The sequence below is a fragment of the Garra rufa genome, chromosome 21 (assembly GCF_049309525.1).
Source record: "Garra rufa chromosome 21, GarRuf1.0, whole genome shotgun sequence".
Taxonomy (NCBI): Eukaryota; Metazoa; Chordata; class Actinopteri; order Cypriniformes; family Cyprinidae; genus Garra; species Garra rufa.
This window is the reverse complement of record NC_133381.1, coordinates 1,909,074-1,921,599: the sequence shown is the minus strand read 5'-3', so window position 1 is coordinate 1,921,599 and position 12,526 is coordinate 1,909,074. Positions and strand designations below refer to the sequence as shown.

General features: G+C 39.7%; 1 protein-coding gene across 1 annotated transcript; it reads left to right on the top strand.

Annotated features, from left to right (window-relative positions):
- Nucleotides 1–1,800: 1,800 nt before the first annotated feature.
- On the top strand, nucleotides 1,801–5,636 carry dlk1 (delta like non-canonical Notch ligand 1). Its single transcript, XM_073827415.1, has 5 exons — nucleotides 1,801–2,078; nucleotides 2,266–2,323; nucleotides 2,508–2,638; nucleotides 2,872–3,016; nucleotides 4,375–5,636. Exons 1-5 carry the CDS (start codon nucleotides 2,012–2,014, stop codon nucleotides 5,090–5,092), a joined length of 1,119 nt encoding a protein of 372 aa, XP_073683516.1. The 5' UTR covers nucleotides 1,801–2,011; the 3' UTR covers nucleotides 5,093–5,636.
- The last annotated feature ends 6,890 nt before the right edge of the window (nucleotides 5,637–12,526 follow it).

Genomic DNA, 12,526 nt, shown 5'->3' with positions numbered 1-12,526 from the left:
TTGTGTGTGTAGTTGATGGTGTTGATGGGTGGAGTTTAGTTCAGTGATGTTTGTGTGTGTAGTTGATGGTGTTGATGGGTGGAGTTTAGTTCAGTGATGTTTGTGTGTGTAGTTGATGGTGTTGATGGGTGGAGTTTAGTTCAGTGATGTTTGTGTGTGTAGTTGATGGTGTTGATGGGTGGAGTTTAGTTCAGTGATGTTTGGTGTGTAGTTGATGGTGTTGATGGGTGGAGTTTAGTTCAGTGATGTTTGGTGTGTAGTTGATGGTGTTGATGGGTGGAGTTTAGTTCAGTGATGTTTGTGTGTGTAGTTGATGGTGTTGATGGGTGGAGTTTAGTTCAGTGATGTTTGTGTGTAGTTGATGGTGTTGATGGGTGGAGTTTAGTTCAGTGATGTTTGGTGTGTAGTTGATGGTGTTGATGGGTGGAGTTTAGTTCAGTGATGTTTGTGTGTGTAGTTGATGGTGTTGATGGGTGGAGTTTAGTTCAGTGATGTTTGTGTGTGTAGTTGATGGTGTTGATGGGTGGAGTTTAGTTCAGTGATGTTTGGTGTGTAGTTGATGGTGTTGATGGGTGGAGTTTAGTTCAGTGATGTTTGTGTGTGTAGTTGATGGTGTTGATGGGTGGAGTTTAGTTCAGTGATGTTTGTGTGTAGCTGATGGTGTTGATGGGTGGAGTTTAGTTCAGTGATGTTTGTGTGTGTAGTTGATGGTGTTGATGGGTGGAGTTTAGTTCAGTGATGTTTGGTGTGTAGTTGATGGTGTTGATGGGTGGAGTTTAGTTCAGTGATGTTTGTGTGTGTAGTTGATGGTGTTGATGGGTGGAGTTTAGTTCAGTGATGTTTGTGTGTGTAGTTGATGGTGTTGATGGGTGGAGTTTAGTTCAGTGATGTTTGGTGTGTAGCTGATGGTGTTGATGGGTGGAGTTTAGTTCAGTGATGTTTGTGTGTAGTTGATGGTGTTGATGGGTGGAGTTTAGTTCAGTGATGTTTGTGTGTGTAGTTGATGGTGTTGATGGGTGGAGTTTAGTTCAGTGATGTTTGTGTGTGTAGTTGATGGTGTTGATGGGTGGAGTTTAGTTCAGTGATGTTTGTGTGTGTAGCTGATGGTGTTGATGGGTGGAGTTTAGTTCAGTGATGTTTGTGTGTGTAGTTGATGGTGTTGATGGGTGGAGTTTAGTTCAGTGATGTTTGTGTGTGTAGTTGATGGTGTTGATGGGTGGAGTTTAGTTCAGTGATGTTTGTGTGTGTAGTTGATGGTGTTGATGGGTGGAGTTTAGTTCAGTGATGTTTGTGTGTGTAGTTGATGGTGTTGATGGGTGGAGTTTAGTTCAGTGATGTTTGTGTGTGTAGTTGATGGTGTTGATGGGTGGAGTTTAGTTCAGTGATGTTTGGTGTGTAGCTGATGGTGTTGATGGGTGGAGTTTAGTTCAGTGATGTTTGGTGTGTAGTTGATGGTGTTGATGGGTGGAGTTTAGTTCAGTGATGTTTGGTGTGTAGTTGATGGTGTTGATGGGTGGAGTTTAGTTCAGTGATGTTTGTGTGTGTAGTTGATGGTGTTGATGGGTGGAGTTTAGTTCAGTGATGTTTGTGTGTAGCTGATGGTGTTGATGGGTGGAGTTTAGTTCAGTGATGTTTGTGTGTGTAGTTGATGGTGTTGATGGGTGGAGTTTAGTTCAGTGATGTTTGGTGTGTATAGTTAGGTGATGGGTGGAGTTTAGTTCAGTGATGTTTGTGTGTGTAGTTAGGTGATGGGTGGAGTTTAGTTCCGTGTGTCAGACTAAAGCAGCAGTAGCTCTCAGAGCTTCATTCGGATTCAGCGCTCAAACTGGCTTTGTCCGTAGCGGAGTTTCTCAGAAGAGTTTCAGTGTTTCCAGCGCGTGTGTTTTGACTCTGAGTTCGGCGGCTAGAGAGGAGTAGTTTAGTGATGTCCTGCTCGTGCACTCAGCGGTAAGTGTGAGTGATGATGTGAACGCGATTATTAGCGGAGGATCGAGGATCGAGCTGCGGGAGGATGAATGTATTTCTCCGGCTCGGATTCTCATTTCTGCTGCTCTTCTGCGCGCCTGTTTCAGCTCCAGGTGAAATATTGATATTAATATCTACACTATATCGCTCTTATTTGACTGATTTACTGACGCGGATCAGCAGTATCTGTTGCGTTCCTGCTGCTGTCAGTCAACTTCATGTGTTAAAGTTGTGTGATATGATATATAAGAGACTCCGGACAGGCAAGTGTTTATTCATCAGTAATGTGTGTGTGTTTAGATCCAGAATGTGGAGCTGGATGTCATCACGGGTTCTGTGAGCAGTCTGGAGAATGCAGGTGTGTGTGTGTCATTAACCTTTTTAGAAACAATTGAACAATTAAATGCTGTCAGTGTGTGAGAGATTTTAATCTATCAATGGGATTCTCCAGAGACTCACGTGTGTTTTATGGATGTTCTGAGAAGCTGTTAAAGGTCAGTGACACATTAGGATGGTCGTGTGTGTTATGGTGTGAATTACAGGTGCAGAGCAGGTTGGCGAGGCGCGGTGTGCGATCAGTGCGTTCCTTCACCTGACTGTGTTCACGGAACGTGTGAAGAACCGGGGCAGTGCGTCTGTGAACGCGGCTGGACGGGCGCGCGCTGTGATCGAGGTCCAGCGTCTTACAGCACCTTATAAAGGACTATGAGCAGAGATGAACTTGCAGGGCCAGAATTCTTTTAAATACATTGATTTAATTTAGCATACTGTGATCTTTCCTCAAGATTCACCTTTGATGGCTCAATATTCTCAGAGAGAAGTGCTTTAGTATGAGGCAGCAGCTGTGTCTGTGAGGTGGAGGTGTTTCTGTCACAGTAACTGTGTGAATCTGTTGTTTTCTCTCAGAGGTTCGCCAGTGTTCATCAAAGCCCTGCTCAGGAAACTCTACCTGTGTGGAGACTGGAGGAGGAGGAGGACATGTCTGTCTTTGTTCTCCAGGATACACAGGGGAAAACTGCCAGCTGAAGAAAGAACTGTGTTCAGTAAACGGGTAACACTGATTCTCGTTAAAGCAGAGACAGAGACCATTCTCTCTGTTAAACGTTTGTGGAGTGAAAATCTAGTTCTCCCTCTCATAATGCTGCTATTGACCTGAGATCATCCAGCGATGCCATTCATTATTGATCACATTGATCATCCTTATTTGACCTTTACAAAGATATCGAATGCTCACTCATGAAGCCAGATCAACTGATCAAGTGTGCGCACCTCTGATTAGATTAGACAAACGAATAGACAGAATCTTTACTTTACAATAAGATCTATCTGAATTTTACTGCATTAGATGCAAAATATCAAACCAAGTGAGATCTGAGCTCAAATGATGCTTGAGCTGTTTTCATCTTCATTTTAATTTAATCTGGATCTGGAAGTGGTTTTTAATGGATATTTGACATCAGTTCTCCTCACATGAACAAATTAACTTGTTACACAAAGTTTGGCGTCCAACCAGAAGGTCAAGTCACCTTTATTTCTATAGTGTTTATTAAAATACAGATTGTTTCAAAGCAGAAGCTTCACAGTACACTCTTAAAAATAAAGGTGCTTTACGAAGCCATAGGAGAACATTTTTTGTCTAAATGGTTTTATAAAGAACCTTTAACATCTGAATAACCTTTCTGTTTCACAAAAGGTTCTTTGTGGTAAAAGAAGGTTCTTCAGACTATAGAAATGTAAGAAAGAGATGACTGAATGGTTCTTTGTGGAACCAGAAATGGTTCTTCTATGGCATCGCTAAGAAGAACCTTTTAAAGCACCTTTATTTTTGAAGTGATGCCACAGAAGAACCATTTTTGGCTCCCCAAAGAACCTTTTAGTGAACATTCTTAAATGAACCTTTTTGAAGAACTATTTTCAAATCTAAAGAACCTTTTTGGACAATGAAAACCTTTTCTGCATTTAAAAGGTTGCATGGATGTTCAAGGTTCTTCATGGATCCATCGATACCAATAAAGAACCTTTTTTTTTAAAGTGTAAACAGGAAAATACTGGAATCGGTGATGTAAACGTCATCAAATATAGGACAAACTCAAATTCAGCTCTACAGAAGACAATAGAATCATTATTCAGTGCAACTGAGTTCAAATTTAGTTCTTGAACTGATTTTATGAACAATATGTTTCTTGCTTCATGTTTATTTAGTGAAATATTTGAATTAAAAAGCATCAGTTTTGATATTTTGCTCTATAATGCACAGTAATTCATTAGTGGAGGTCAGAGTGTCCAAATGAAGCTAAAGTAAGAGAATGGTTGGAGTTGTGCAACTATTTCTCTGTCCGTCTGAAGTGTTTGCATGAAGCGTCAGAAAGTGTTTGTCGGTGAAACTGGCGTGTTTCCTCTCATCCGCAGCTCTGGCTGTCAGAACGGAGGAACCTGCGTGAACACGAGTGACTCTGACAGCCGCTCCTCCTGCCTCTGTCCACCTGGATTCACCGGCGCCGTCTGTGAGATCCGGCCTGACGTCTGCGAGCCCAATCCGTGCGTAAACGGAGGCAGCTGCGTTCGTCGGGACCTGACCTACACCTGCGTCTGTCCTCCGCTCTTCTCCGGCCCGGTTTGCAACGTCAGTCTCTCTGTGTGTTCCAGCGATCGCTGCGTGAACGGAGGCACCTGCTTCAACGACACACACGGCGGGATCCGCTGCACCTGTCCGCCCAGATTCACCGGCCCGTCCTGCGAACTCCACATCAGCAAGCTCAAGCCCAAAGCCAGAGTGAAAGCGTCAGGACCGGGTCACTACGCCGTACCGGCTCACGCCTTCCACAAGCTGCTGCGTCCCCCCGAGCGAGAGCCGCTCCGGCCGTCCGGTGCGCTGGTCACCCGCAGCCAGGTCATCTGCTTCGCCGTTCTGGGTCTCCTCACCTGTCTGGTGGTCCTGGTCACGACGGGCATCATCTTTTTTAACCGCTGTGAGACGTGGATGGCCAACGCCAAGTACAGCCAGCTGGTGCGGCAGCAGAGGGATTTCCTCCTGAGAGCGTCTGACCGCGAGGAGCATTCGGTCAACATCATCCTGCCGGAGAAAATCAAGCTCAGCAACTACGGGAGGCATTACACATCCATATGAAGATGATCCGTGACGGATGCTGTGCGTCTGGAACGAGGGATGTGGTGCTTTAGTCTCTCGTGTGAAGAAGAAGCTGCTGGATTTCATGGTTGCTGTTGTTGGAATACATGCATATATCAAAGTGTACAGCGAACAACACTCACGGCTCTCTCTCTTTCAGAAGGAGGAGAAATAAGGTTTTCAGTTGTCTCTAGTTATCATCAGTGCGTGAGGTCAGTGATTGTGATATTGAGTCAGCACTAGTGCATGAAGTAACCTGGTTTAAAGGTTAGGGATAAACAGATGAACCACGGCGTGTTGCAACTCGAGAAGAGCCGGCCATTACCTTCATGTTCTTCATGAACCATCACTTGAGCATTTTGTAAACGTTCATTTTCATGCACTTATTTACATGTGAACAAATGATTAATGTAGCACTGAATAAACCATTCTTTTTAACTCCGTGAACAATGCAGGCTATTAATACTCATTCTGAAGTGATGGATTGCTCATGCTGTCTTGGCAATATTGTTTTGCATCTTGTTTAGTTTTTTTGTGATATCTGTTTTCTGCAGGCCTTAAAGTCTTCATTGACTCTAACACAAATTAAGGCCTTAACCTTTAAATCAAAGCAGAAAGTCTTAAAGTGGTGGCATTAAATATTAAATGCACTGCAAAAAATTAATCCTCTTCTCAGTTTTATTGTTTTCTCAATACGAATATTTAAACATTCTTAAATCATACATTTACTGCAAATGCAAAATGTCTTGAAAAAAATTAACAAAAGTTTATGCTTAAAACAACAAATATCTGTCAATGATTGGGGAATGAAAACTTGTTTTCTTTTTGAATTATGTTGATTTTTTTGAGCCTAATGAAGCTTGAAAACAAGACATCTTCTGTCACTTTGCTTCTCAAGTAAATGAATTTTGATTTAAGAATCTTAGACATTTGCACTAAAACAAACAAGACAAAAACATTTTTGCAGTGTGATCAGAAGATCCAGTAAAAGGTGCTATTCAAGCCTCTTTTTTATTAAAACATAATGGTGATCTGTTTGAAGTTGTATTTTCAAAATTTGAGGTTTTGCTAATGTAAGATATTTAGATTCAGAGACCATATTACCATATTGTGTTGTCTTTTAATTATTTTTTTTTATTTCTTTACTTGGTCTTAAAAAGTCTTACATCTTCCTTTTATAAAACCCACAAAAACCCTGCATTTGGTCCTATAAATGAAACAAATAATGGCCTTTACAATATCTCACATTCAACCTGAATTCTTGTCAGTATCTATGTTTATTAATCATGGATTGTGTCTGAAATGCTCATGTATTTTATTCCTGGGCTGCATATGATCAGGTGACGGTCTTTGCTGCCATCTATAGGTTATATTCGGAATAACGTTGAGGACAGTGTTTCACATTCACTTTCCATGGGTGTTTTCGTCCCTCCTCTAAACGTTAAATAGTTCGGAATCAAATAAAGATGTTGGTCGTGGCTATATCAAGAATATATTTTAATACTTCTTTCAATCCTCTGCCGTTGTCGTCCTGCATCACGTGACGCGTCAGTGGTATTGGCGCTGATTCTCCAGCAGGCGGCAGCAGCGCGAGCGAAATCCGTCTCCGAGCAGCAAACACCGGCAGCAGGTGAGAGATGAATGATTGTTTTGACCATCCAGAATGTGTTTTATGACATTAGAGTGCTGAGATGTGTCAGTAGTGAGCTACAGCATGTGATGGACGGGTCGTCGGTTCTTGATTCAGTCGCGTGTTTCAATCAAACTGCAGGTGTTGAATTGACTCAGATTTACAGCAGCGTTTACACTCACCAGAGACGCGTTGTGTAGAGTATTTCCTTGTTTTATATGAAAGATCTAACGACTAAATTTTACATCTAGCCAATAATTGTTATTCTGAACGCGTGTCACTGTTTATTTCGCATAGGTGTTTAGAGTTTGATGACTAGGTTTGTATCTATCGGTGCCTTCATAGACATTTCATAGCCATATCATTTTCTAGTAACCCTTTTCGGATTCAGTAGGGCTTGTTGGATATAGTTTGAACAACATATTCGAGGAAAAAATAAATAAATATATATATATATATATATATATATATATATATATATATATTATATTATATTATATTATATTAAGGCCTTAAAAACCTTTAAATCAAAGCAGAAATCAAAGCAGAAAGTCTTAAAGTGGTGGCATTAAATATTAAATGCACTGCAAAAAATGAATCCTCTTCTCAGTATTATTGTTTTCTCAATACGAATATTTAAACATTCTTAAATCAAGATACATTTACTGCAAATGCAAAATGTCTTGGAAAAATTGAACAAAACTTTCTGCTTAAAACAACAAATATCTTTCGATGATTGGGGAATGAAAACTTGTTTTCTTTTTATACTGACATATTCTTATAAAATACAATTTAAAATATATTTTGGTATGTAGTTAAATCTAAATACATTTTCAATTAAAAAAATATTTAATTGAGCTTCACTGTTTACAACATAGATTTAACACATAATCAAAGTACATTTTGGACTCCTCATACGTTTCATGATCTTTCGTGTGCAAATATCAAATAAACCCTGACCTCATGATGCTTCACGCATTTATATTCACACTGGCCATTGACCGTTTTCTCTTCTGTTTTGAGCAATATAAATGCAATTCTACATTAGATGAGGAGTTTAACCAGCAGCTGCTGCTCAGTAGTTCATTGTGGACAGACATTAAATGTCTTTAACAGAGAGTTTAACCCTAACCCAGTGATATTAACACTCAGCAATAGAGACATTTCTTCAGTTTGGGTGTCATTCTGAAACAGAAGCTGCCTTCCTGCTCTTTGATTTGCAGTGTGTTTCCGTAAAGCGTCTTGAACGGGGCGTTTCGTGATGCTTTAGGGTGACGTCCTGATGAAGCGTAGAAAGATCAGAGGACCAGCTGAAAATAGCTGTAAACTCATTGACCCCTGTGTAGAAAAAATATTACACCTTTGTGTCAGGCTTCAGCGAATTTCCAGGAATTAAACAGCAGCGACACCATTCTGAATGTGTCTTTTGTTCCTCTGGAAATCCCTCCATGTTCTGCTTGCATAAAAACACACTGTTTTTAGGATTTATACTGTATATAATCATAATGAAGTGATTTTTACAATGTAAATCACACTAAAAGTCCTTAACCATAATGTTTTTTCATTGCTTCTGAGGATCTGGGATATTAGATTGATCAGAGGGAGCTGACAGTAATGCAGGATAGAAGCCATATTTATAAACAGTGTTGAATATGATTTACAGTTAAGAGGCTAATCCATCACCATTAGAGAGCTGTCAGAGCCTGTTAGAGTCATTTGTGAAGTGAGTTGCATGCACTAATCTTTCTGGGCAGCTCTGAAGTCATTGCCTGCACGATGACGGCGTTTAGAACTCAAAGCCATCGTTTCTCGTCTGTGGTTGTTCAGTGCTGCTTACCAGCGGATAGTGTCCAGTGTTTGTCTCAATCAGTCAGCCCAAATTCTGAGTCTATTGAGAGAAAGACCTGCAGATTAGTTCATAAAGCTTTCTATATCACCTGAGGAGAATCATTGAAAAGCGTTCCTCCAGTGTGTTTGGTTTCCTCATAGGGCTGGGCGATTTGGCCTAAAATCAAAATCTCGATTAATTGAACATTTTAACTCGATTACGATTAATGAATGATTATTTTATTTATTAATAAATTATATTTATATAATATTTATGTAATATTTATTTTTTTGCCCTCATAGTTCACTGACAAGTTTTGTACAGTAAATATACGCACATATTACAAGTGAGAGATTTTTGAATGAAGGGTGCATTACTTGATTTTAAAATAATTGAAGGAAACACACACTATCTACTATCTATGATTATTTATTGAACATCAGTGTTGAACAACTGAAATTCAAGTACTCATTGCTCATTGCTGACTCCACACGCGGTAGTGTTTTTAAAGGGAAAGTAATCGAAATAATCTACCTGGAAAAATTTGATCGATTATAGGTTCTGAATGTCGATTTCGATTACTTTTCGATTAATCGCCCAGCCCTATTTCCTCACGTTAAAGCCTTTTACGTTTGTACTTGGTCTCTGATTAACCTAGAAAATCATTTGTGTCTGCCTTCATCTTTTGACAAAACCACAGCTGAATGCTTCAATCTGTGTGTGTCCTGCAGGCCGTTTATGAAACATCTCCATGAATAAGTGTCCACATGCTTAATGACGTTAATTCTTCAAACGCCTTTCTGGTCCAGTTCTAGCAGATCAGCAAGGAACAGTTTACTCAAAAAGGAAAATGTTTTCACCCTCAGACCATCCAAGATTAGGATGAGTTTGTTTATTACTCACATTTGGAGAATTGTGTCACTCCATCATTATCTCACCAATGGATCCTCTGGAGTGAATGGGTGCCGTCAGAATGAGAGTCCAAACAGCTGATAAAAACATCACAATAATCACAATAATCACAAAACCACTCCAGTCCATCAGTTAACATCTCGAGAAGACAAAAGCTGAAACAAATCCAACAAGACATTTTTAACTAAAATACCAGTCCATATAATGCTTCTCCAGTGAAAAAGTCCATCTCCTGTTGTCTCTCACATCAAAATAAAGCCATATTTGTTTAGAACTGTTTGTCTGTGCAGATTTCTCTCCTGATTCAGACCAGACCACTTTTTCACTGGAGGCAGCGTTATTCTGGATTATAGACTCGTACTTGAGTTAAAACAAAACTTGATGGATTTTATTCAGCTTTTGTCTTCTCAAGATGTTAACTGATGGACTGGAGTGGTGTGGATAATTTCATTTATATTTTATCAGCTGTTTGGACTCTCATTTTGACAGCACTCATGTACTTCAGAGGATCCATTAGTGAGAAAAGCTTAGAAAGTTAAAGTGTGAAGGTTTGATCCAAACTCACTCAAATGAATGTAGCTCTTTGATTGTAAATGTTTTAAATGCAGCTGCTTCAGTCACAGATGTGTGATTTTTAATGCGACCCTCAGGGGTTTGATTTCACTGAAAACCTGCTCGTGATAAACAACCAAGGCTTTATTTTTATATAAGTGATGAAATACAGATAGACAAGATGACTGAACTGAATCAGGTGTTTTACAGTAGATCTCCCCTGAAACGCCTGATGGTATAATTGTAGGCAGATCTCATATCGACACAATGGTTTTATTTAGTATTTCGTTCACAAACATCAGAACACGACACGAGTTTAGCTCCGTCATTACACGAGCTTCCAGTGTTTGTTCAGATCGGATAATGACTTTGTTAAATAAATTTCGTCTCTCAGATCATTTCATGTACGAGTGTTGACGAATGTTCAACTACAGACTCGAGAAAGACCGTGTTATTTCTCTGTTACTGCTTATTTAGAATTAACATTAAGACGCAGTGACTCTTGAATAAAAACCCAAGAAAATAATATATATATATATATATATATATATAGCCTATATATATATCAGATTGGTACGAACACTGTGTTTGAGCAGAGACTCGTTCAGAGGAATAGCTTCATAACAGCATTGTTTCAAACAGAGTCAGTGAAGTGTTCAAAGTTGTGAAGAGGAGGAATTAACATACAGTTTTAGACGCACAGAAACCATCGGCACATGCACATCATCATATTAAAGAGCGACTGGAATCATGTTCAACCAGCTGTATTTGTAAGAACAAGAGCTGAACATGAACAGAGATGTGTGTTCGTGAGCTAATATTTCACATCCTTTTTGTCTGCGTTTGTAACGCGATCGACGGAGCGTCAGTGATGATCTGGAGCAGATGGAGAGACTCCTGCGGAGAATCACATTACAGACAACAGACACTTCACGATCTTCACAACACAGCAGATTGAGTCTGATCCTCTTCATCTGTCACATCGGGTCATGACTGTTCTGGTAGGGTCAAGCTCTGGGTTCGGTTCGGTCTGTAGTATGGATATTATGTCATTCAAATATACACACAAGTCTATTAATTGAGCAAATATCGTGTTTTGCACTGGCTTCTGTCGGGATTATTTTATTGGTCTGTTAGGATATAAAACATATTATTAAACTGACAAAAACAATGACAGCCTATGAGATGAACTCATATTTAGAGAAACAAACGTGTGTGAGATGAGATCACACTTTAGCCAATCGATCTATCCAGATAAAACGAATGCTACTATTCTTAATATTTTTATTTCAGATTATTCAAATATTTCAAACCACCGTCGTGTGCTTTTGCTGAGAGTCTTGCGTTCAGCACGAACTAAAGCCATCAGTAGGCCAACTAAAAACAGAAAAAACCTCTTTGGATTCCTGGGATTTTCTTCTAATTAGATTCTCTGTTATGATGTAGTTTCTCAAGTCTAGCGGTCTGACTATATATATATATATGCATATCCTGCTTTATCCGTTTATACACCAATATATATATAGCACATCTCAACAGCTTCATTGTTTATATCGCAAAATGCAACTGTATGATCGTCCAGCTCTAATATGATAAACACAACAAAAAGGCATGAAAATAATATAGCCTGACAAACATTAACAATATGATTTTCTGTAAATCTGTTTTGTAACGGTGTATCATGAAAAGAGCTGTGAAATGAATGTGACTTGCATTTTACATGCATATAAAGCGAGGGTTGGTTTGTCCTTATTCGACCTCAGAGCTTTGCGCATGCGCCTCGACCGTCTGTGTCTCACTGCTCAAACCTGTCTCACTGAGAGACACCATAGCGCTGAGAGTTTATTACAGAGGATCGAGCCAATCACACACACACACACACACACACACACACACACACACACACACACACACACACACGGTTTGATTGCATAAGCAGCACATAATAAAGCTGCTCATTTCCTCTGAAAATGAAAACGCTGATTTGCTGGAGAGACAGACTGGACTTGATCTCCCATGGCAACCGACATGTGACCAAATATCAGACACACTTCACCTGCACTAATGTTCTGACCAGCGTTGATCAACACAGAAATACATGTTAGTTAATATTACAAAGACTGAAAACACATTAGTTTGACCAGAATACAGTTCTGAATCATCAGTCATTCCGTCTGCACTTCTGATGCGGATTGTGTTACTCATGATGCTGATCAGTGAGTGCACTTCATAGGGCACACATATTAGCCTTTGACCTCCTGGAATCTGAAAGATGTTTGGCAGTGTGTTTGATGGAAACTCGTCCAAGTATTTTTAAAATATCTGAAACGTACATCCAGACATTTGACTTTAGCTGGAGAAGATGAGGTGTGTCACGATGTCATGGAGAAACACATGCTCCGTCATAAACATCTCTGTCTGAACTTACACAGATGATTTCTGGTCTAATTGTTATTATAGGCTCAAGTATGGAAAGTGACCAGTGTTGAGGAAAGTTATTAAAGTAATGCAT

Excerpts from the sequence above, each read along its gene's own strand:
- dlk1 (XM_073827415.1), top strand. The coding sequence starts at position 2,012 with ATGAATGTATTTCTCCGGCTCGGATTCTCATTTCTGCTGCTCTTCTGC. Across the intron at positions 2,639-2,871 it reads GGGCGCGCGCTGTGATCGAG|AGGTTCGCCAGTGTTCATCA; the intron begins GTCCAGCGTCTT and ends GTTTTCTCTCAG. Across the intron at positions 3,017-4,374 it reads GAACTGTGTTCAGTAAACGG|CTCTGGCTGTCAGAACGGAG; the intron begins GTAACACTGATT and ends TCTCATCCGCAG.